The sequence below is a fragment of the Strix aluco genome, chromosome 26 (genome assembly GCF_031877795.1).
Source record: "Strix aluco isolate bStrAlu1 chromosome 26, bStrAlu1.hap1, whole genome shotgun sequence".
In the NCBI taxonomy this organism is placed as follows: domain Eukaryota; kingdom Metazoa; phylum Chordata; class Aves; order Strigiformes; family Strigidae; genus Strix; species Strix aluco.
The window spans coordinates 3,349,797-3,373,294 of NC_133956.1; the positions used below are offsets into that span (position 1 = coordinate 3,349,797).

General features: G+C 59.1%; 4 protein-coding genes across 7 annotated transcripts; 2 read left to right on the forward strand and 2 right to left on the reverse strand.

The window, feature by feature from the left end:
* Positions 1–266: 266 nt before the first annotated feature.
* On the forward strand, positions 267–3,012 carry PITHD1 (PITH domain containing 1). Its single transcript, XM_074850756.1, has 6 exons — positions 267–496; positions 666–709; positions 872–949; positions 1,837–1,941; positions 2,435–2,543; positions 2,766–3,012. Exons 1-6 carry the CDS (start codon positions 308–310, stop codon positions 2,865–2,867), a joined length of 627 nt encoding a protein of 208 aa, XP_074706857.1. The 5' UTR covers positions 267–307; the 3' UTR covers positions 2,868–3,012.
* Positions 3,013–3,525: 513 nt separating this feature from the next.
* On the forward strand, positions 3,526–12,863 carry LYPLA2 (lysophospholipase 2). Of its 2 annotated transcripts, XM_074850755.1 has the most exons (11): positions 3,533–3,611; positions 4,776–4,990; positions 6,039–6,144; positions 6,931–6,962; positions 7,652–7,717; positions 8,539–8,586; positions 8,785–8,855; positions 9,137–9,210; positions 9,383–9,484; positions 9,860–10,036; positions 10,229–12,863. In XM_074850755.1, exons 3-11 carry the CDS (start codon positions 6,067–6,069, stop codon positions 10,277–10,279), a joined length of 699 nt encoding a protein of 232 aa, XP_074706856.1. In that variant the 5' UTR covers positions 3,533–3,611; positions 4,776–4,990; positions 6,039–6,066; the 3' UTR covers positions 10,280–12,863. The 2 variants fall into 2 exon arrangements, with proteins under 2 accessions (XP_074706855.1, XP_074706856.1); XM_074850754.1 differs by lacking the exon at positions 4,776–4,990 and having other exon boundaries at positions 3,526–3,611.
* A 935-nt stretch (positions 12,864–13,798) lies between these two features.
* On the reverse strand, positions 13,799–17,952 carry GALE (UDP-galactose-4-epimerase). 2 transcript variants are annotated; one of them, XM_074850752.1, is made up of 11 exons: positions 17,627–17,952; positions 16,126–16,252; positions 15,905–16,020; positions 15,547–15,660; positions 15,159–15,335; positions 14,948–15,061; positions 14,784–14,850; positions 14,600–14,685; positions 14,396–14,473; positions 14,091–14,205; positions 13,799–14,001 (listed from the first exon to the last, which is right to left on the reverse strand). In XM_074850752.1, the coding sequence occupies exons 2-11, from the start codon at positions 16,244–16,246 to the stop codon at positions 13,946–13,948; spliced, it is 1,044 nt and encodes a 347-aa protein (XP_074706853.1). In that variant the 5' UTR covers positions 16,247–16,252; positions 17,627–17,952; the 3' UTR covers positions 13,799–13,945. The 2 variants fall into 2 exon arrangements, with proteins under 2 accessions (XP_074706853.1, XP_074706854.1); XM_074850753.1 differs by lacking the exon at positions 17,627–17,952 and adding an exon at positions 17,054–17,290.
* Positions 17,953–18,414: 462 nt separating this feature from the next.
* HMGCL (3-hydroxy-3-methylglutaryl-CoA lyase) lies at positions 18,415–23,382 on the reverse strand. Of its 2 annotated transcripts, none has more exons than XM_074850748.1 (9): positions 23,110–23,382; positions 22,686–22,772; positions 22,357–22,464; positions 21,849–21,944; positions 21,191–21,339; positions 20,515–20,578; positions 19,955–20,143; positions 19,451–19,576; positions 18,415–19,059 (listed from the first exon to the last, which is right to left on the reverse strand). In XM_074850748.1, exons 1-9 carry the CDS (start codon positions 23,365–23,367, stop codon positions 18,958–18,960), a joined length of 1,179 nt encoding a protein of 392 aa, XP_074706849.1. In that variant the 5' UTR covers positions 23,368–23,382; the 3' UTR covers positions 18,415–18,957. The 2 variants fall into 2 exon arrangements, with proteins under 2 accessions (XP_074706849.1, XP_074706850.1); XM_074850749.1 differs by lacking the exon at positions 23,110–23,382 and adding an exon at positions 22,844–23,015.
* Positions 23,383–23,498: the final 116 nt, after the last annotated feature.

Consider the following 23,498-nt stretch of genomic DNA (forward strand, 5'->3'; position numbering starts at 1 on the left):
CTCAACCCCACGGGCCTTTCCCAGCGCTGCTGCGAGGCACCTTTACTCTTCCCCCTGCGGTGGGCGCTGCCGGTGCGGCCCGGCCTTCTCCGGGGCTGGACTGGCCGCCCCCTTCCCCGCCCCGGGCCGCGTCTCTCGCTGGTGCTCGGTTCCACCGGGGGCCGAGCACGTGCAGCGCCGAGCACCGCCCCCGGGTGGGCGGGCGGGGGCGGCGCAGTGCGCAGGCGCGGTGGGCGGGGCGGCGGGAGCGCGCAGGCGCAGGGCGGGAGCGCGCAGGCGCGGCGAGGCGGGGGGGCGCGGCGCAATCATGGCGCACGGTGCCGGGCGCTGCCGCTGCTGCTGCGGGGAGGCGGCGGCGGTCGACGGGGAGCGGGGCGCGGCCTGGGGGCTCTACCTGCGCATCGACCGGCAGCGGCTGCAGTGCCTCAACGAGCGCCGGGAGGGCAGCGGCGCCCTCGTCTTCCGCGCTTGGGAGGAGCGCGGCGACCGCGCCCAGGTGGGGCCGGGCCGGGCCGGGGCCTGCGGCGGTGCCGCTGCCTGAGGAGAGCCGGGCGGCGGGAGGGGTGCTGTGGGTCCCCGCGTTACCCGCCCCACGCTGCCTGTGTTCCCCCGGTGCGACACCCGCGACCCCGCACTGGCCCTGACCTGCTCTTCTCTCTCCCCAGTTCGTAGAAAGCGACGATGATGAGGAGCTTCTGTTTAATATCCCGTAAGTTCTTTCCCTGAGCTCCTTTGGTGTCGTTTTGGCTTCTGGCAGGGGTTATGCCTCGCCTTTGTGTGCCTGGGAGCGAGGCACGTCTGTGTGCTCCTGTCACCGGGGCTGATGTGGACAGAACGGAGGCGAAAACGCCATTTCTGCGTCTCTCGGCAGGTTTACGGGCAACGTGAAATTAAAAGGAGTAATTGTGATGGGAGAAGATGACGGTACGCATCCGGCAGAGATGAGGCTGTAAGTAAAAGAAGCATTAACTTTGCTGGAGCCTAAGCTGAACTGATTGACTTGTAGCCAAAGAGAAGAGCGATTCTCAGGCTGTTGGGTGCCCAAGCAGCCGGCGAGGGTGCGCAGTGTGGGAGAAGGCAGTGTCACTGCAGCAGCTCCGTCATTCCAGGGCCCCAGCAGGAAAAAGAAACTGTAACTTGTACGAGGATGAGCGTGGCTACTTGCTGCCTTTTCTCTAGAGAAATGGGGTGCTGATTTTACTTAGCAGAGAAGGTTTGGTTGAGACCCTGGCTGTGCTGTGAAGAAACCGACCTGCTGGTGGCTTAGTGGGCTGCAGAAGGATCAGTGGGCCAAGAGGGGTTACGCTTTGGGGGGAAACTGTGGCCTGGGAGGGAGGGACACAAGTGACGGAGTGTCCTGCAGCCAGGTGAGGTTTGTAAGGCTCTTGGCAGTGCTGCTGCTGTGCTGAGCTGCGTGGCCTGCTTTAGCTCCTAAAGGGAGAGAGATCCTTCTTACTGCTGCCTTTTATTTTCACATGAAAGAGTACTGAGTACTCTGCAGGTCTTGCTTGTGGGGAAGAAATACACCTTTATCAAGGCCCTATTTTCCTTGGCCTCCAGTGTACTGGGGTCTGGGTTTCTTTGTGTACCCAAGCATGCTGAGATCTGTATCTCCCCAGCTTTGTTCCTCACTCTTCCTTGTTATTTCTTCAGGGTGTTGGGTATTCTGGAACATGATGATGCTTTGTGGTGGTGTCAGTATTTTTTCCCTTAGAAGACAAAGCAAATTGTTTCTTGTTGTTGAGAAGAATCTGGGTAGTGCTAATGGATGGGGAGGAGACCAGTTAGGTAACCCGTATGTTAATAACTTCCTGTGTTTCCTCCCTCTCTTCCCAGGTTCAAGAATATTCCTCACATGTCCTTTGATGACGCAGCCAGGGAACCGGACCAGATGTTCAACCTGAACCGGGATCCGACGGGCGAGCTCGAGTACCCCACCAAGTACGATGCGGACCCACGCGCCTGGGGGGTGCAGGGGCTGCTCCTGCCGAGCACAGGAGCTGCACTCTATCCAGCCTGCTGCTGTGCTGCTGAATTTTAGGAAAGTGTTAGCAGAGGGCCGTTCCTTCCCTTGTATCTCGAAGCTGCCCACAGTAGATTTTGCCTCCCCAGTTCTGTCCTGCCCTTGTCAGGTGAGAGCTCCAGTCTGAAAACCTCCTCCCTGGAGCCAGCGGGGTGCCTGCACACATGGCCCAGGACTTTTCGGGGTGCAGAATCATCCTGGTGTTGTGTCCCCTGCTCCTGGGCCCAGTGGCAGCTTGTTGCTGGCCCACTCACTGCAAGTGAGGGAAACTGCTCCTCCTGCATCCTCAAGTCATTTGCTCCCAAGTCTGACTCGGATTAGGGCAGGAGCACCGTGCTGGGAGGAGGTGACAGTGCAGTGCAGTGGCAGCTTATATGCACAGCTCCAGTTTCAGAGTGTGTTTTCTTTCAGAATTGCCCGTTTCTCCAACGTATACCACCTCTCCATCCACTTTCCAAAGAACTTTGGAGCAGAGACAACGAAGATTTTTTACATAGGCTTGAAAGGAGAGTGGACAGAGGTAGGTGAGAGCAGAGATGAGCAAATCTGTGCTAATAGTGTAAAAAGGGCTTTAAATTGTAGCTTAAGTTGCTCTAGCGATGAGGAAGAAGTGGGAGTAGTGTGGGGCCATCTGTGATGAAAAGTCCAAGATGGGAACCTGCTCAGCTCTTGCCAGTCAGGTGTTTTAGGAGGGACTCAAATTCTGCTCTCTTCTGGACTAACACGTTTAATCTTCATACAGGCTCATCGCCACGAAGTCACCATCTGCAATTACGAAGCATCAGCAAACCCAGCTGATCACAAGTTGGAACAAATCACCCCACAGACTCACTTCATCTCCTAACGGTGCTGTTGGCAATCTCCAGAGGTTGTGGTGCAAGCGTAGGGACGTGATGGGCTGACTTGAACAGAAATGGCTTCCTGAAGCACCGGAGAGTGTTGGATCAGCTTTACGTTTCAGTCTTTGCCTTGGAAAGCAGAGCACTGAGTGTGTGCAAGGCCTGGGTGAAGGTGGCCGCTGAGGGCAGCGGCGTGTTGGGTCCTGCAGAAGGGAGAGTCGGTCTTTAGGCAGTGGCGAGCTCGTGTCTGGTATCTTTTACTTCTCTGCCTGCCAATAAAATACACACTGAGGTGCAGAGCTGTGGCCTGGTCACCCTGACGCCTGTCCCGGAGGGTGGGTCACAGCCTGGGGGTGGAGCGGCTCTCCCGTCCCGGCAGGCAGCCGGGGGGTGCGGGGGTGAGCGAGCAGCGGGGACGGCTCCGGGCTGCGGCTGCCACCGGCGGTTGTGCGCTGGGAGCCTCGGTGTCTCACCGGCAGTAGAGACGGGAAAGCGGGGCGGGGCTGGGGCCTTCCCCCCGCTAAACCTGTGGCAGCTCCAGCCGCCCCGCGCCTTCCCTCTTGGCCGGGGCCGGCCCGGCCGCGCTCGCCCCTACCCCGGGGCCTCGCTGCGAAAATGGCGGCTCCCTGAGGGGCGGGCGGCGCGTCACTTCCGCTGCGCTGACCCCGCCGTGACCCGGCGGGCGGGACTTCCGGTGGGAGCGCGTCGGGGGAGCCGGGAGGAGAGCGCGCGCCGGGCCCGCGGGAGAGGTGCGGGGCGGGACGGGCCGGGACGGGCGGGGCGGGGGGGGGTCGGTCCGTGAGGGCAGGAGCGGCGGGGAGCCGGGGCGAGGTGAGGGGGGCCGCTAACCCGCGGCGCTGGCGGGGTGTTCAACGGGGGGAGCGGGACGGTAGATCACCGGCTGGTGCAGCTGCGGGCCAGGCGCCGTCAGAGAGGCCGGAGATCCGGGGCTGCGCTCCCCGGGCCCCGCTCCGCCCGCCTCCGCCGCTGCGGTTCCGGTTGGCGGGTCCCGGGTGGGCCCCTGCGGCCTCGTGCTCGGGGCGGCGGCGGGAGCACGTTGCCGGTAACGGGGCCGCTCCACGCAGCGTGGAGCCGCCCCCCCGCCGCGCACCCACCTCCTCCCACGCCCAGAGGCCTCCCGGAGGGTCGGTACGAGCCCTCCAGGTTCCCAGCCTTTAGGAAAACCCCCAAAAAGCCCCATTTCCGGGGTAAATTTGGCGTTCCCGTTCCAGCCGCCGCAGGCGGGAAGCTGACGGGGCGGCCGTGGGGTTCAGGCCTCCCCTCGGGCCCCCGCACCCTGCCGCGGGCCCTCCCGTCCCGGCGGGGTTTCTCCAGCCTCCTGTTGCCTTTCCCTCCCTGCGCCGGTTCCCCCCGGGCCGTTCCGGGCCTCCGGGAGAGGCCGGGGCACGTTAATAAACGACGATTAAGCGACTTGATCCCTTCCTGACGACGCGTAACTCTGGGGCCGGGCCGTGGGTTTCCCACTGGCGTCACTCTCGTGGGCGAGGGGTAGGTGTGGGGTGTGGTAGCTCAGAGGCTGGACAAAAGTTGATCTTTTTTTTGCGTGGGGGTGCTTTTATGCAGGCAAAGATACGTTTTGGGGGGGTTTTATCCTTCCCGTGTTATGTTTTGGCCTCAGGGCTGCCTCTGCTCGAGCTGTTCTTGTGGTGATGGCTGTGGACCCTCCTGTAGATACCCCGGGAGTGGGGCAGAAACACCCCAGAGAAATCTCGGGTGTCTCCCAGGAGTGTCACCTGTGGGGTGCTTTGGGCAGCCTTGACCCTCAAACCCTCTCTTTTCTGCGAAGTCTCTGTGAATAAAGCAAAGACGTGAGTCTGTGTCTGCTCAGGGAGCACGTTTCAGCGTCTCCATCTGTCATGGAAGATGCTTTTATTTATGGCTCTTCTTGCCAGGATTTTTGGCAGGTGCTGTTTTTTCTCGCTGGTTGTTTTGACCCTGGAGTACACACGAGCACGTGGGCTGTGCGTCTGCGAGGTTCGCCAGACCCGAGGAGCTTGTTGTTCCCCGTGTTTTTATTTGAGTCGGGGAAACAGCTGACGAACAGTTGGTGAAACAAGTCGGGCAGGTCTTGGTCCAGGCTGGTAGAGGAGGCGGCTGTTTCTCTTGGGTAAGGCTGTCTGCCGGGTACCGGGAGTTTGGGGGGGGTTTGGGTGGTCCTGTGCCATCCAAAACCCTCTGGGGATGGTGCTCAGTGTGAGATGTGAAGACCTGAGCAGACCGTGGGGGCTGATCTTGCTCCTGGCAGTAGCTGGGAGGCTGATCTTGCTCCTGGGAGATGATGCCAGTGCTCTAAATGTGCTCTGATCTAATTAGTGCTGGGTGGTAAGCGGGGGTTAGGGCCTGTCACGGGAAGTGCGGTAGTTTTAGTGATTTGTGCTGGACCGGGAACAAACACCATCGACTGTCGCGTCTGAAGGCGGTGTCGTGGGGGCTGTTAGCTCTGCCAGAGCCACCCGCCTTGCAGGTGACCAGGATCCGGGAGGTGACAATCAGCCCTTCGTGCTGGCAGGAGGCCGTGGCGGTGGGGACAGCGCAGTGGTCCTGGCTGGCTGCCTCAGGGAGGGAGGGGGATGCCATCGCTGGCGGGGGGGCGCAGGCTCTGGGAGGCAGCGCGGGGCTGGGTCTCGGGGCAGCGCCTGAACGCTCCAGTTTATCCCTAAATGGCTCCATAAAAGAGGGCTGGACCTTTTATTAGTGCTGTAAAGCCTGTGCTGCAGCGTGCCAAGGGCCAGCATTTCCTTCTTTCCCGTCGGAGCAGATGTGGGTCAGGCTCCTCCTCAGCTCTGCTGGCAGCCGGGAAGGGATGCTGAGGCTGCGCATCGCCCGGCCGCCCTCTGCCCACGTCGTTACAGTCACAGAAATAACTTTGGCTTTGAGGTGTCACAGAAGGAGCTAATTTTAACACTTTCAACACCCCACGCGCGCATCCCCACTCGCACGCATCTGGTGTTGCGACGTGGAGGGTGTTTGCTGCTTCCTGGCTCTCTGGCATTGCCAGGCCAGGGATGGAGTGGGACTGTCCCAGGGCCTTAAACATCAAACCTTTCACGTACTCTTTAATTTTCCCCCAAATAGCCAGTCCCTCTGGAGCAAATAGTTGCCAGGGGGAAGAGGGCTTTATTTTCCTGCTTTACCTTTGTCCCTCTGTCCCACAGGTGCCAGTGTCTGAGTCCCTCTCGGTGTATGTGTGGTAACAACATGTCTGTCCCCCTCCTCGCTGATGCAGTGACTGTCTCAGGGGCAGAGCGGGAGACTGCCGCGGTAAGGGTCGGACCCCTCCTGCCTCACCTGCTTCTTCCCTTTTAGCAGTCTTGAAGATAAGGAGCTGCTTCCGTGGGGTTTAGAGGAGCCATGAGCTGAGCCCACAGTCCCTCAGCTCCTCAGATGTACGTCTTGGTGCATCAGGGGGGATGCAAGACCTCGTCTTGCTGGGGAAAAGTAACTGTCCTTTGGGCTGGGCTGTTTGTTTCTGGTGCTTGATCCAGGGTGGAAGCACAGGCGCAGCCTCGCAGCTAGGCTTGACCTGCAGGGAAGTCAGTGGGAGCTGGAACTGATATTTTAAGTTTTTAAAAGCAAATCCCCCAAAGAAAATCCTCTGTTCCTTCCCTGGGACCAAGCAGGCTGCCTTCCCTCTGCTCCCCACTGGTTAGGGATTGCTCTAGCCTTAGATGAAAAGCCTGTAGGGGTGGGTTTTGGAGACTTTGGGCAGGCTCAGCCTCCGCTCAGCGCGGTGCCGGGCAGCCTGGCGGGACGGTCCCGCACTCCCTGCCCCCCTGCTCCGCTGGGCAGCCAAGGGGCCGCCGACACCCACGGACCTGGCTGTGACAGCAGACTCTGTGCATGATGACGATGATACGCCTGTTCCACCCATCCGTCATGCTCAAAGCTGCAGAGACATCTCATTAGCATCAGCTAATTTCTGCCTGTTTGAGTCTCTTCTAGTTAGTGACTAAGTGGCCTTTTGCCGCCTCCCTGCGAGCCCAGCCCTGCCGCTCTCCCAGGCTGTCGCACCAGCTAATTCTTTTGTTTTTCTGCTTAATTTAACAGGTCATTTTTTTACATGGCCTTGGAGACACGGGGTGAGTATTCCTGGAGCCGACTCTGGCTGTGACGCGAGGTTTGCTGAATGCAGACCCAGGCCTGGCCGTTTGCTGCCAGCGCCGGTGCTGCTTTCCCCAGGGGCAGCTCCAAGATTTGTCTGGGGCTTTGAACTCGACCTGATAGCCGTGCCTGCGCCACCCTCGCAGGGAATCGCCGGCCAGCAGCTGTCTGCACTTGAATATTTATGATCCCGGCAGCCTGGCAGCCCCCTGCCTCCTGCGGGTTTGATTTTCTGCTTTCTTTAAGACAAGCAGATAAGCACTGCGGTTTTTGCAGTCCTTGGGAGGGCTGGGAGTTGGGTTGTATCTACGCGAGTGCATCTCTCTAATGTGCAAGGCCACCTTAAAGGACAGCGTGAGATACAGCAGTAACAAAAGGCTTCTACCAGCACAGGAGATGCTCCCTCCTCCCCTGCTGACAGCGGCTCCTCTGCCTCCAGCTGCGGGGCTTTGTGTGCTGCCTCTGCCCTGCCACAGAGGAGACCTGTGCTGGGGATTCGCTCTGGGATTCAGGCTGCTGGGGTGGGCAGAACCCAGTAAAAGAACATCAGGGCAGGGGTCCAGCAGCCTTGGAAAAAACCTGTCCTTGGGGGAAATCCATCACCTTTGCCAGCATCCTCCAAAATGCAAAGGCAAGCCTTGAACTGCCTGCTCTTCTCTCTCCCCAGGCACAGCTGGGCTGACGCCCTCTCCTCCATCCGCCTCCCCTACGTGAAATATATTTGCCCTCACGCGTAAGTGCTGTCCTTGCTTCGGGAAGGGCCTTGGGGGGCCTGGGTGGGCTGTGACACTGGTGCCCGCTGCTGAGACCGTTTGGGGAGGCAGACGGTGGCCTGTGCCCTCACCTACCCGCGGGGCTGCGCAGTGAGACTTAATCTCTGGCTGTGGCCGGTTCATGCGGGGCCCCGGCCCTGGCATTTTCTGCCTGCAGGCAGCGGGGTTCCCCACAGAGCTGAGCAGTGCAGGAGCCGCTTCTCTGAGTCTGTTTTCCCCCTGCTCCTGTCCTCTGCCTCTCCCCGACAGCTGCAGTGAAAGCCAGAAGCCCCACCAGACCTCTTTCCCCATCCCCCTGGTTGAGCAGGAGGGGGCTCAGCAGAAAGGGAAGGAAACGCTCCCCGTGTGTCCCCGGTGTCAATAGCAGCCCATGCAGGGGGGCACTCACTGGGCTGGGAGAGCTCTGCCGCAGCGGCGTCCCTGGCAGCAGGGCCTCGGGGTCCCGGTGTCCCGTCTTGGCAGCAGAGGCAGCTGCTCCATCAGCATCTCCTGGCTCGGCAGCAGCAAACAGGAGAGGGACGCGGGTGCTCTCCTCCCCTGGCAGGCTGCTTGGCAACGCCCTGGAGCTGCCTGCTCAGCCGGGATCGGCTCGGGGCTCACGGATGATCCCTGGGGTCACCTTGCAGCCCCCAGGCTGGTCTGGTGGCACTGACCTGCTGCTGTCCCTTGGGAGCCTCATCCTGCAGCTGCGGGCAGGAGAACCGGTCACCCCGCTCCCCTCGGCTCGGACTTGCTTCTCTTGCACTTGAACTAAAACACCCAAACTTTTTTTTCTCCACAGGCCCCGGATCCCGGTGACCCTCAACATGAAGATGGTTATGCCCTCCTGGTCAGTGCTTTGGGTGGCAGGGGTGGGTGGGAGCCTTTTGGGGGGTTATTTTGGGAAGTGAGAAGAGTTTGGGGACTGAAGAGCCAAAATCTGCTGCCCTGTAGGAGTCGGGGGAAGGGCAGAGCACACCCAGCTCCCGCCTCCCCACACCCTGGGTGCTAGGAGAGGTTTTGGGGCTGACCCTGCTTGTTCTCCCAGGTTTGACCTGATGGGATTGACTCCGGATGCCCCTGAGGATGAAGCTGGAATCAAGAAAGCTGCAGAAAACAGTAAGTGGCTTTGGGGAGGGGGAAGCGCCGAGCTCCTGGGCACCTCTTCCTCTCTGGGACAGGAGCGGGTGTCTTCCTTCCGCCGCTCCTTCCCTTCTGCTCTCCTCTGATCCCAGCACACCTTCTCCCTGGTGGAAGCCAAGTGCATTCCATCCCTGGGACCTCTGGCACCTGCCTCACCCTGACGTGCTGAGGGTCCTGTGTGTACCCCCAGGCCTCGGGTGCTGCTCTTCATCCCCCCCCCCAACCCTTCACTGACCCTTTTCTCTGTCTTCTTCCAGTTAAAGCAATTATTGAGCATGAGATGAAGAATGGGATCCCACCCAACCGCATCATCCTGGGGGGCTTCTCACAGGTGAGCTGGGCTGCGGGGGGCTGAGGTGGAGCAGGCTAAGGGTTGGGTGTCGAAGACACCCCTCAGAGGGAGCATCCGTGGTGAGGAGGCGGGTGGGTGCTGGGTGAGCCAGGGCTGCAGATCCACCCCCCTCAGCCCCGTGGCACTAACAGACCTTCCTCATCCTCTGCAGGGCGGCGCATTGTCGCTGTACACAGCTCTCACCTGCCAGCACCAGCTGGCCGGCATCGTGGCGCTCAGCTGCTGGCTCCCGCTGCACAAGGCCTTCCCACAGGTACCCTGCACCGCCGCTGCCACGTGTGTCCGCAGGGAGGGTCACCGCGGGGGGATTTTCACATCCAGAGTGAGCCCGGGGCTGGTGGTTGGGGCTTAATCCACCTCCCTCCTCCTCAGATGTGGAGCGGGCGAGGGCACAGCGGAGATCAGGGCTCTGCCACCGATCTGGTGTGGGCATCCGTGAGCCGATCTGCTCCCCAGGACTCCTTGTGCCCAGAGTCTCCGTCATTTGGTGGCCGGGAGGAGGCGCTGTGCGAGCAGCTCTCCTGCTGAGGAGGGGAGCTGCCAGGGGACGCGGACAAAGCACCTGCCCCATTCCCCACCAGTGATCCCCTCTGCTGGGCACCCCTGAGCACTTTTTTCCTTGCTGCAGGCGGCGAATAATGGCGTGAATAAGGACATCGCCATCCTGCAGTGCCACGGGGAGATGGACCCTATGATCCCTGTCCGCTTCGGGGCCCTCACTGCTGAGAAGCTGAAATCTGTTGTCACCCCCACCAAGGTCCAGTTCAAAACCTACCCTGGTGTGATGCACAGTTCCTGTCCTCAGGTCAGTGCCTCAGGGAGGGGGGACGGGGCCCTCGGGGGCTGGTTTTGCCTTTGGGACTGACCCCAGCGCGGTGGGTCAGGCGGGGCAGGGAAATTGCAGAGCCCAGGACACACGGGACGTGCAGCCCCTGCGCCTGGGGCGAGGCACGGCCCTCGAGGAGCCCCGGAGCGACGGGCTCTGTCCTCTCCACAGGAGATGATGGCGGTGAAGGAGTTCATTGAGAAGCTGCTGCCCCGGATCTAAGCGGAGCCAATCGAGACTGTCGCAGGGAAGGACGCCGAGGTTGCAGCCACCGCTCTTTCCCCCCGTGACCTGTCCGCTGCAAACGGAAGCCATGGCACCCCACTGCACCTCCCGCCGCACCCCTGGCCCCCGCCTCTCCCCGTCTCCTCGCACCGCGTCCTCTCCGGCTGGGGGTGCCTCATCTCTCCCTGCTGCTCTCGGAGCTGAGATTGGAGCTAAGGCGAGTTTTCGAGTGGCCTTTTCTCTCCTCTTGCTCCGAGCGGTTTCTGGGGGGGTCACCATCCCCTTGACTCCCCGTTCAGGCACCGCAGTGTGTGTGGGTCTGGCACGGCGCGGGTGAGGTTTTTTTTTGTTGGGTTTGGGTTTTTTTGTAACAGTATTAGGGGTGGGACGTGTCCCTGTGCGGCGGGAGGAGCGGTGCGGGCACAGGGCAGGGCTGGGGCACCCTCCGGAGCCCTCCGTGGCCCAGAGCAGCCTGTGCTCCTCCTCTGCCCTCAGCCCGGCCTCTCTGCAGCTGCTCTCGGCCTCCACTCAGGCGACTCACGGGTTTTCAATCAGAGCTCAGGAACCCGGGACTCTCCTGCGAGCGCCTCAAGGCCCAGGGGAGAGGCTCTGCTTCGGGCCGGTACCGCCAAAGGCTGCCCCGTTTCCCAGGTCTGGCAGAAAAATGTCCGCGCAGCTCCTGCACCTCCTGGCATGGGGCCCCGGCCCCCGCCCTGTCGCACACGCACACTCCCTGTCGGGCTCGCCCCGCACTCCAGCAGCCTCAGCCGTTGGCTTGGGGCAGCTCTGCCCTCCTTGAGATAATCGCCTCCTTCCTCCTCCTCCTCCTCCTCCTCCTCCTCCTCCTCCTCCTCCTCCTCCTCCTCCTCCTCCTCCTCTTGTTGCTTTTACAATCTCCTCTGCTGCCCAGCGAGGGGTCCCAGCGGCGTCTCTCCCTCTCTCGGCCTCGCTCTGCGCCCTCAGAGCCCCAAAGCGCTGCCGTTTACAGCCGGCGTCCGAGCGGCTTTGCCACGGAGCCCGCCCGGCGCTGGCCCGGTCCTTAATGTCTCTTTTGCTGCTACTTCTCCTTCCCTTTGGACTTGGGCTGGCTCGGGGAGGGAGAGGAGAGGCGAGGAGAGGCCCCCTGGCCCTCAGGGAGGGCTCCTGGTGCAGCAGAAGGAAGCAGCTTTGCTCCCAGCCATCATCTCACCAGCATCTAACACCCGGGTGCCGCCGTGCCCCATCCCGTGGGGCAGTGCGGGGGGCTCCGTGCTCCCCCCCGGGGGCTGTGGGCTCTGTTGGCCTTTTTCCGTGTACAATCACAGGTTTCCCCAGGATCCCTCACCTGGAGGCTGCGGCCGAGGCTCATCCTCTCTCGAGCGGGAGCCTGGCTGTGGCTGGCTGGGGTGTGGGGCTGGGACTGTCCCCACCAGCAGCGCAGCTCCCCGGGGATGGGGCCCTGAATGTCTCCTCCATGGGAGGGGTCCCGGCTGCCCCGTCCCCTCCTGCAGGGCCGAGGGCACTTGCTGTTGAGCAGCGCTGCCCTCCTCCTCGCCTCTCCTCCATGGGCTGAGCCCACAGCACTGTTGGGTCCTTCCGGGGGCTGGAGCTGTACATGTCTTTTAAAAAAAACAAAAAACAACAAACAAAAACAAAACAAAACCACCACAAAACCCACCTAGCCTAAGGGCCGTCGCTCCCTCCCGCGTGCTCCGGCTCTGCGTGGGGCCGTGTCCTGTCTAGCCCCTTGCCCTGTGGCCTCTGCTGGGTTGCCCCGTGGCCAGCAGCGGACTGTGGCTGGGCTCGCAGGGCTGGCACCTCCCCGAGGGCGAGGGCTGCTCCGGGGGGGGGGCAGGCGGGGGGCTTGGTGGCAGCAGCTCTGCTCCAGCCGCGTCCTCCCTCCCTGCCCGGGATGCGCAAAGCAATAACCCGCTCTCCGGAGAGTCGGATCTCTCAGACCCATCCTTGGTTGGTTTCTTGGGTTGTTTTGGTTTGGGTTTTTGGTTTTTTTATTTTTTTCCCCCTCCTCCCTTTAGGAAGTCTTAAACCAGCAAACCTGCTGCTGGCATCGGGGCGAGCCCAGCTCTGCCCCTTGGCTTTTGGGGTTCAGTCCTGCTGTTTCTTCTACTTTTTGTCTGGTTTAAAGCTGCTGTGTCCTCCCCTCCTGGCGCTCGGCGGGCGGGGAAGGCGAGAGGGGCTGGCTGGGGTGGGAACGCAGCTCCCCGCGGGTTACCTGAGGGCTGGCAGACAGACAGACCGACCTATTCGACTGTGAACTGGAACCGTGTGCGTAGTGGGGGCCAGCGGGGGCCTGTGACTCGTGGCCATCCTTGGGCATGGCCACGGGTGGCCGTGCTGGCCCCTTTGCAGAGCATTCCTGCTCGCTCCCCGCCTGAGCAGCACGTGCCTGGCCGGGGCCGTGCTGAGGACCCGGGAGGGAGAACGGCTTCTCTCCATTCCTCAATACAGCTTTTTTTTGTTTTGTTTTGTTTTTTCTTTCCTTCTCTCTCTTTTGTCTTCCTTGTAAATGTTTGGGGTTTTTTGTGTGTGTGTTCCACAGAGTCAGATACAAGGTTAAATAAATCATAAACCTCTCCCAGAGCTGAGCTGGCGTCATTCATGGCCAGGCAGGACGCGCCATCAGCACCCCTATAATTGGGGGGGGTGGGGATTAGCACGAGGCCCCAGGGACAGCAGCTCTGGCTGAGTGGAAGCAGAACAGAGCGCCACTTAGAAAGTAAGAAAGTTTATTTAAAAACAAATCAAAAGCTCAATTCATAATTTAGTAGCATAAGTTATTAATCCAACCGACAGCGAACGGGGCTGACTGTGTCATCGCTGCGTAACGAAGCCGTTAAGAGCTGCCAGTAATAAATAGGACCAGGATCTGACAGCCGAGCAGAGCTGGGCAGCCTTTGGCACCGTGATGATGGAAGCGGCTGCCACAGGCAACAAAGGAAAACCAGGCACCAGCCACATCTAACAGCAGCCAGGCAGAGCTGGCCATGCCTGGGGCTGGCACAGGAGCGTGGGGGAGATGAGGCTTGGTCCCCAAAACTGCCCTGGGGGGCAGAGGAGAAGGTGTGTTGATGGGGGGAAAGCCCTTGGCAGCCATCGGGGCCTCAGCCCTGGGGAAATGAGCTGTGGTGGGCTCAGGATGGGTCTGGTCCCTGTGGGAGTGGGGGATTGGGGGGTTCCTGGGGCTATGAGGTAGGGGCTCAGTAGCCCAGGGCAGGGGGGCTGTGGGGGCCCCAGCTGCAGCAGGGAATGGGTGGGTTCCTCAGCAGTTTGGGCTCAACAGGACCCGTGTGCTTTAGTGCTGGATGTAGCCACTTGCCAGGGCACAGGGAGGGCCCAGGAGCAGCGCTGGGGGGTGCTGCAGGGCCCAGCCAAGCAACCCCTCCCTGCCGGAGCCAGCACCAGCCACTGTGCATTCCCACGAGGGGGTTTCGTGCCCTGGGTGCCAAAGCCGGGCCCTGGCTCTGTTCTTCCATGGGTTTCTGCTCTATGAGATGCAAAGGACCTGGGGGAATGAGGACGAGGAGAGAGGCTGGGGGTGCTCCTGCCTTCCTGCCCCCATGCAAGAGGCAGGAGGGGGAGCTGGAACTGCAGCCAGGATGATGATGGCCCCGGGGGGAGCTCTGGAGCAGCCCACAGCAGCCAGGAGAGCCCTCGGGCCACGGCTCAGTTCTTGCTGAAGCCTGTGGGATTCTGCAGCTGCCACCGCCACAAGTCCTCGCCTGCAAGAGGGAGAACGGCGGTGAGGGGGGGCCAGGAGAGGGGCAGCCAGCGGAGCACGGCCTGTCGGGGAAGGGGACGACGCTCTTACACATCTTGTCCAGGCCAAAGGCAGCTTTCCAGCCCAGCTCGCGCTCGGCCAGCGCCGGGTTGGCGTAGCAGGAGGCCACGTCTCCCTCCCGCCGGCCCGTGATCTTGTACTTGATCTGCAGGGAGAGCAGCACCGTGGGGCCTGGGGGCTCCTGGGGCTCAGCAGAAGTCTGGGGCCCAGGAGCTGAGGGAGCGGCTGCTGCAGACACAGGCACAAGGGCTGCCGTGGCGGGGACAGCTGGGGGCGGCCTGTGGGAGCAGCTGGCTTTGTGCCCATGGCCCTGCAAGCCGCAGGTCAGACCTTACCTCCCTCCCTGAGGCTTTCTCCATGGCCTGGACCATCTGCAGGACGGAGTAGCCGGTGCCTGTGCCCAGATTGTAAATCTGGGAGGAGGATGAGGGACACGGGTCAGCTGCTTTTGTGAGAGAAGGGCCAGGCCCCACTTTATCTCCCCTAGGGCTGTGAGAGCCCGGCCCTGAGCGCACCCCAGACCACGGCCCTCTTAGTACCTTGCAGCCACAGTTCTCCTTGAGCTTCTTCAAAGCAGCGATATGGCCCTTGGCCAAATCCACGACGTGGATGTAATCCCTGACGCCTGCGGGGACACAGGAGGTGAGCGCAAAGCCCTCCTGCCCGGGGTGCAACCAGGCTGAGGAGCTGGGGTGGCTCTGCTCCACCCGTTCTACAACACACCCGTTCCGTCGTCCGTCGTGTAGTCGTTCCCGAAGACATTCAGGAATTCCCGGCGCCCCACTGCCACCTGCACAGAGGGACAAGCCCGTAGGAGCCCCGTCAGCCCGTGCCCTGCGCAGGCACCACGAGCCCAGGGCTCCTCAAAGGCTGCGGCGGGGCGGTACCTGCGCCACGTAGGGCATGAGGTTGTTCGGGATCCCCTGAGGATCTTCTCCGATCATGCCTGACTCGTGGGCACCAATGGGGTTGAAATAGCGCAGGAGAACGGCGTTCCAGTCCTGGGGAGACACACAAAGGTGGCGGGGTCACCCCAGAACACTCCACTAGGAAAAGATCTCAGTTCCCAGCCCTGCATGCCTGTGGGCAGCTCCTCACCCTCTCTGCTTTGCAGAGATCTTGAATCATCTCCTCAATGAAGTACTTGGATTTGCCGTAGGGGTTGGTGCAGCCTCCAACTGGGTGGTTTTCATCCAGGGGCAGGTATTTGGGGTCTCCGTAGACGGTGGCAGAGCTGCTGAACACGATGTTCCTCACACCGTGGGTCTTCATGGTCTGGGGAGCAGGGACCAGCCGCCACTGAGCCAGCAAGTTCCGCACCCTCCAGCTCAGCCCACCCAGCTCCCACCGTGCAGGCACCCTCACACCCCTGGGAGCACACAGGGACCAGGCTGCCAGCCAGCGCAGCCACCCCAGAGCAGGATCGGGGTCACCCAGCACCCCTGTGGCCCCCCAGCACCGCGTGCTGCCCCCCGGCTCTGCTCACCTCCAGCAGGCGGATGGTCCCGGTGAGGTTCACCCTGTAGTATTCCAGGGGCTTCTGCACCGACTCCCCCACTGCCTTCAGCCCCGCAAAGTGCATCACGGCTGAGAAATGGTGCTGCAGAAGGAGAAAGAGCTTGGTGTTAGTGCCACCAGTCAGAAGTCTCCCCAGGTGTTTCATTCAGCCAGCCTGTGTGATCTCCATGGCCCAGAGAAACATTTGCTGGTCACAGCCTCTCCTCAGCGTTGTCCTCCCCGCTCAGCTCCTGCGTCTCCCTCCTGGCTCCCACCCCCAGGACAAACCCCTCTCACCCCTTGCAGCCCACAAAGCCACCTTGGGGAACCACAGCTCTTATTCTCACCTTACTGAAGAGCTCCTGCAGCGCTGCCTCGTCGGTGATATCCAGCTCCTGGAAAAGGATGGGCTGGCGCACGATCTGCTGCACACGCCGGAGGCTCTCGGGGAGCGCGTCTGCCCCTGGGGAGATGGAAGGGGGTGGAGGCACTGGGAGAGCTGGAGGTCCCGACACGGGCTGAGAGGGGCCGAGCCTCTTGCATGGGAAGGGATGAAGGCTCTCCGTACCTCGGATGGCGTTGTGAAAGTTGTCTATGACCACGGGGACATAACCAGCCTCCACCAGCTCCAGCACACAGTGACTGCCGATGTAGCCAGCTCCGCCGGTCACCAGGATCTTCTCTGCCATGGTTCCCTGAGGGAGGAAAGGCCCTTCAATGAGAGCATTGTGTGAGGTGGCCTGGGGTGGGCACGGCAGCCAGGGGCCTTGAGAGGGAAGGGGCAGGCAGGACCTGGACACTGTCACGTCAGCACTGCCTGCAGGCACTCCCTGCCTAGAGTCCACCATCCGGAGAGGAGCGGGCTGGGCAGGTTGCAGCACACCCTGCCGATGTGGTTCACGCCTCCAGGACAGGGAGGGCTTATCTGACACTTGACACATATCTGGGAAAAACCCTTGTTCTTCCTGTTAAATCCAGTCAAGATCCTGCTGTCACCCATTTCCTACAGCACAAATCCCTCAGGCTAATTCACCCCTAAGCACAGGGGCAGGGAGGCATCTAATGGCATTAGCTTGGGTGGTCTCCTCAAGGGGCATCAGCTCTGCCCTCTTCCCCCATTCCCTGGTTTTTCTCCAGCTCTGAAATTCCCTCTCTACAACAGTCCCAGCACCCCCTCCAGCCTCCCTTCCTCTGCCCAGCGCTGGCCCAGTTCCACCCATTTCCCAAGAAGGTGGGCACTGGGTCACTGCAGACTACGGGGACATTTGCTGGCAAACACAGAGCAGAAACCTGGAAAATAAACTGCAAGAAAGCCCCTAATCCCTGGGAACCGACAAGCAGCCCCTGCCCAGTGGGAAGGAGGCAGAACCCACTTTATTTATCCACCAAGGCATGTGGAGGCAGCACGGGGAAAGTTTTCTCCCTGGATGACTTTAGTCACTCTCAGAGCTCTGTCTAAGTTTGAAAACTAAACTGAAACCTCTAAACTATCCTACCCTGTGTCTGCTGCTCTGGCAGCCGGGGAGGGCAGCTCCAGGAGAGGCCAGAGCCTGAGCCACGCAGCTGAAGGGTGGAAAAACAGAATAACGCTGCTGTTCACCAGGCAGGTGAGCAGGCAGCGGGACAGGGCAAGGGCCTGTGGGACAGGGTGTGGATGTGGGACAGGGTGAGGACGTGGCACAGCCATGGGGCAGGGTTACCTGCGAGGCTGCGGCTCCCCACGGGGCCGGGGATACCCGTGGGTCTGGGCCTGGGGTCGGGAGTTACCCGAGGAGCCGGGACCAGGCTGCCTGGGGGGCCGGGGGTCCCCTGAGGGGCTGCGCATCGCCTGGGGGGCTGGGGTCGGGTCCAGGGCTTACCTGAGGGGCCGGGACTGGAGGGCCCTATGGGGCTGTGGGACCCCCAAGGGGCTGAATGTCCCTCAGGGGCTGGATTTACCTCAGGGGCCCGGGGTGTGGGACCCCCCTGCTGAAGGAGGGCACGGCTGCATGTCCCTCCGCTCACCCCCCGCCCTCAGGCCTGGCTCCCCGGCGCCCCCCTCCCCACCCGCACCCCCTCCGGCCGCTCACCCGCCGCTCTGACCGTCTCCCGCCGCCGCACTCGCTCTGCCTCTGCGCCGGACGCTGCCCCTTTAAGGCCGGGCCGCGTTCCCCGCCCCCCCGCGGTGCCACGCGCCCCGCTCTCCCATGGAAACGTGTCACCGCCGCTCCCGCTACGGGGCGGCAGCGGGGACAAAAAGTCGCGGGGAGCGCACGCGCGTGGAGGCCACGCCCCCTCGGGGCGGGAGTAGCGCAGAGGGACGGCGGCCATTGGTGCGGCGGGGGGTGGGCGGGGCTACGCAGCCCCCGCGGACAGCGCCCGGTGCCATGGCGCCCCCTGGCGGCGGGAGGAGGCCACTGAGCCCCGGGTTTAACCCCCTCCCCCCCCGATTTATTCGATTCCAGCTTATTTCTGTGTTACGGTTTAATTGTTACAGCTTATTAAGTGATGTGGAGAGGCCCGGCAGGACGGTCCCGTACGCGGCACGCTGGGACAGTCAGGGAAAGGCGCAGCACGCAGCTACAAACCAGGCCCAGCCCACGGAGGGACAGGGGCTCTGCACTTGCCTCTGGTCTCACAAACAAACTATTAAATAAATTATCTTAAATAGAAGATTGGGGGAGACTTCCCTAGGACGTGAGGAGTACATGTGGGTACAGAATGAGCGTGTTTCAGGCTGTCTGCTCTCCAGGGATGGGCCACAGCCCACCCTGATGCAGCATTTCTATGTTGAGTGCTGGTAAAAAAGGCACTTGGAACCAAACCAGCAGCAAAAGCTCTTAAACTGGTTCAGTTAAACCAAATTTCTAAGAGTGTAGAATATTAAATAATGTGTTTATTACTGCTAGTATTTAGAAGTATCTTACAACAGATACAGTCCGTTATTACAAACCCTAAACACTAAGACAGAAGGCCCAAGGCTGCCCCTCGACACTTCAATGACGAAGGGGGAACCTTTCGATTTCAGTCTTAACATTTGTAGTGAAAAGAGAGAAGGGAAGAAGGGTCAAGCCTGACCTGGAGAAGTGCTCTAACTGGAAAAGCTGTGGTTTATCCTTTGCTGGTAGTTTATGGCAACAGTCTCGAGGTAGAAGTTACACAGGATGCTGTTCTGAGCTGGTGCTACTCCTCCCTCGGTCCATCCGCGTCCTCCCTTCTCTAAGGCAAATGGCTAACATCTTCAAGGTTGAATATAGTACTTGTTTTTTTCATTTCTTCATAGATTCTGGTGGATTATGCATTTCCTCTCAAGTGCTGAGCCTGGAAGGAGCACTGAAGATCAGAGGCAGAACGGAGGGGAAACCCAGCCCACGCTGGATCCTTGCTTTCTTCTTGATCCAAAGAGAAACTCGATTGAGTATCACAGTCTGCAAGATGCCTGGGACACTTTGGAATTGGTTCGTCTGTTGAGAGCATTGCAAATAAATGTGCCCGTGTCCATCAACTTCTGCAAATCCACACCCTTCATGGAAAAAAAAGATACGACATGCCTTGGTACCAGTTCTGCCACGTAAGGCTGCCCAGTAACAACTGGCATCACTGGGAGAGATTAGCAGGGGGTGAGGGAGCCTTTAGGGGGTACTTTAACGAGGCCCTGAGCGCTTGCTGCTCACTGGTGCAATTCTGAGAGCGAGGGTTCAAATCGCAGAGCGCAGAAAAAGGGAGAGGAGGCAATGGTGCTGGGGGTGGGGGTGGGCTTGGCACAGCAAGACAAGGCCCGCAGGCTTGGCCTGCCTGACCTGCACGGCAGAGCCAGAGCAATCCTCCAGCTGTACCCGCTAGGCTCGGGCTCCCTGGGGCTAATCTCGAACCCCTGCTGAAGCCTGAACCTGGCAAAGGCTGCTCGCGCTTACCGTGTGGATGCCCAGGCCGTTCAGCATGTACACCAAGTCCTCCGTAGCAACGTTTCCTGAAGCTCCTTGGGCGTAGGGGCAGCCTCCGAGGCCAGCGACGGAAGCATCAACCACACTCACACCCATCTGCAAACAAACCCGCTATCAGGAAATTCCTCAAAGGACAAACTGTGGTCCTGCTCCTCAAATCACAGAATCACAGAATCATCTTGGCTGGAAAAGATCTTGAAGATCATCTGGTCCAACCATGAACCTCACCCTGACCGTTCCTAACTCCACCAGATCCCTCAGCGCTGGGTCAACCCGACTCTTCAACCCCTCCAGGGATGGGGACTCCCCCCCTGCCCTGCGTAGCCCATTCCAACACCCAACAACCCTTTCTGGAAAGAAATACTTCCTAAGAGCCAGTCTAAGAGGTTCTGAATCTACAGTTCACAAGCAAGAGGTGAAAAAAAAAAAAACAAAACCAAGGAAAGATGCTGTACTTCAAAGCACAAATCTTACCTGAAGCGCCACCAAGATGTTGGCAAGAGCTTGCCCGTAGGTATCGTGGCAGTGAACTGCAAGAGCCCCCACTGGCACCTCTTTCATGACTGCTGTCAGCATCTCCTTCATGCTCCCTGGGGTCCCAATGCCAATGGTGTCACCGAGGGAAATCTCGTAGCATCCCATCGAGTACATCTTCTTTGAGACCTGTCCAAAAGCCAAGACACTTACTGAAAAGGCGGCTTTGTCACTCCCTTCCCCACAGCTGGAGACCCGCTGCTTGAAGGAATCAGTGCATGCTTCCCTGGAGCACAACAGCCACGGGGACAATAGCCAGGAGACTCTTCTCTGGGATCACCAATCTCCAGGTCCTCACACCTCCTGAATTCCCCTGTCCATCTCAGCTGGACTCAGTCCCCCCTCCCTGCGGTGGTACCCAGCTGTACCCTTCCCCAGTTTTCCCTCAGTCTTTGGTTAAATGGTTTAACACATCCTTCAGCCCCCAGTGCCTAACTCACATCCATAAAAGTGAGCCAAAAACCTCTCAGAAATTCTGGTCGTATTTATGGTGAACTCACCTCTGCAACTTTAGCTGCAGAAATCTTCCCTTCATAGGGACATCCAAGGACACAGGAAACGTATCTATGGTTAAAAAAAATACGCACTTTTAGCTAGAGAACCGAAGTGAGATTATACTAGCCAAAGTCATCAGGACTTGTGCTGCATCTTGCATGCTCTATACAATGAAAGAATTAATTTCATATTCTAAAAATCAGTCCAGTGGACAAAGCTTACATAATTAACGATTCAACAATTACTTCTTCTATGGACATGAAGAATTTGCCAAGACAAGAATGCACAGGACTGTTAGGTTTGTGGATTTATGCACTTTCATGTGGAATGTTTGCCAAGAAGCTAGTGCTATTTTGGATCATTTGGTAAAGCTGAAGACAGAATAATTACACGAAGGGTGAATCCATCTGGAAGAGTGTAAACTGTGAGGAGCAGTACAGGCCACCATCTGAAACCTCGTTAGTGTGGCGGTGTTTCCAAATTTAACATTTCTCAATGCACTGAGCTCACATCTGCTTGCACTCTTTCAGGTAGAGAGACTCCCCCCCAAAAAAAGGTAAAGTTTAAAAGAAATCCCACTCCCCAGCACTGCATGGGCTGGGTTCCAAAGAGATAAACTCAAGCAGTCACATCTCTCCACACGACCTGCTCGATGCGAAGTTCGCAGCAGGAACTTCTTACCCCCGGACAGGAATGCTGGCTGCTCTCGCTGCGGTCATCACTTCATCAAATCTCTCCAAACTCTCCTCTATGGAGCAGTTGATGTTTTTCTTAGTGAAGAGCTCAGAGGCTGCTCCAAAGATTGACACTTCTTTGGCCCCTGCTGCCACCTGCCAAGAGAAAGTATAAATTAACGTGAGCTGATTTCTCCTGCAGGGGAAATGACAAGAGAAACCATGAATACAGTTCTCTCATTTTATAAAAAATATTTTTTCCCCAATTCTTCCCTGAATAACCCAATTCTTTTCTCCATTCATTCTACAGCAAAACCATGATGACACATCCAAGTTAATCTTCAAGAGAAGTGTTAAGTTACAGATGCAGCAGTAAAGCTACATCTGCTGGGTGTAGTCAGGAGAGCTGTGGGACACGCAGATAAGACTGAAAGCATCACTGTCAATTAAAACAAATTATTTTTTTTACAATAGAGAACGTATCAAGGTATTTTCTATTATAAACAACATGTTTCTATTTTGCCTGCAAAACAATCCCTTGTAAAGGAACTACAAGATGAGGCTGCTGCCTGCCAGAATAAAAGATGCATTTCCCACCCTTAACCAAACGTTCTTCGTAGGCAACCCTGCACGAGGCACCAGGAACAGACGCTGCCATCTCTTACCGCTGCCTGAAATCCTTTCAGATTAGGGGTCAGCACAGGATAACTAATACCCGGCAACTTATTAATTCCTTGCATGACTTCAGTATGGTCAGCCATCTGCAAAATAAACAAGGAAAGGTTTCTCAGGGTGACGACATCCACTTCTGCGAATTACAAAATCATTTTTTAAATTTGATTTTATGAACTGGGACAGCAATATTTACAAATAAAAGAAATGGGCCTCTAAAGAGCAAACAGCATTGTACCCTGTGAAGGATCATAGTTCAGTCACCCAGGGCCAACAAGTGCTCAGGCACCTGTTTGTATTTGAGCTGTACATTCCCTCTTTCGCAGGGTCCAAAGGGAAGGCTGGGATATCGCAACCTCTTTTATTTGGCTTTGCTGCTTCTTGCCCAGTTACAAGCCACGGTAACAAGGATTTTGAGCAAGCAGAATCTTTTCCTTGGTTTACTATCTATTATTAGGCATTTTTATAACATACAGTTGTAAATCCTGCTTGATTACTGACCTGAGGAACCCACTTGGGGGAAACAAAGCTGGTGGCCTCTATAACCTGAAGCCCCGTCTCTGACAGCATATTGATTAAATTGATTTTCACCGCTGTCGGTACAACATTCTAAGAAGAAGAAAAGAAAAACGACCTTAAGTTATTATTTTCACAATAAACTTTTCCACCACTGAAAGAGGAAAAAAACCCCTCATCTTTCAACACCAAAAAGCGGCATTTAAAGAACCAAACCCTGTCGGTGGGGCACGATGGCACGTTACGGGAGTTTGGTTAGAGAAACCCCCCGGGAGGTGCGGGGGGGGGCAGCGGGAGCCCCGGCCCGCCCGTACCTTCTCGTTCTGGAGCCCGTCGCGCGGCCCCACCTCCACCACCTTCACACGCTTCGGGAAGGCTCCGGCCGCCGCCGCGGCGCTGACCTGGGGACAAAGGGACAGCGTCAGCCCAGCCCCGCGCCCCCCGGCCCGGCACCCCCCTCCCCGCCCCTCACCGGCCGCAGCGACACCGCCCAACGCGAGAGCAGGCCCCGCGCCGCCGCCATGTCCGCCCACTCTCACGTGACCGCGCTCCCCCCACGTGACTCCCGTGGCTTCACGGTCACATGACACCCGCGGTCTCCACGTGGAGGAGCCGGGACCCTCGCTGGGGGCCGGGGCTGTGCAGCCGCCACCGCCTCTCCGTCCCCTCCGGCGGCGAAGGGCGGTCGCTGCCCATCCCCGAGGCCCGTCGGGGGAGCGAGGGAGGCCCAGCCCGTACCTGTCCCCGCGGGCCGTCCCGCGACAGCGACCCAGTGGCGCACTGTGGCATCTTCCTCTCCGACACCGGCACTGTGCCGCCCCTCGGGAGCCGCTCACTTATACGATGGCTTTTGTGCTGGCTCCTGCCGCTAAATAAACACGGCGTGTTTGTTTTGGATGGGCCCCCACCCTGCACCAGAGGTTGCCAGCGTGATGGGGCTGGGAGACAAAAAGGCCATCGCTCTGTTGTCCCTTTTTTTCCCACCTCTCTGTTCATAACAACGTCATCACCGGAGCCGGGGTGATGCTCCTGTGAGTAAGCGGCTCTCTGGCAGGCAGTGCCAGTTCTCTGAAGTCCACACAGGTTCGTCAGTACTGATGATTATTTGTCAATTGAGTAACAGCTCC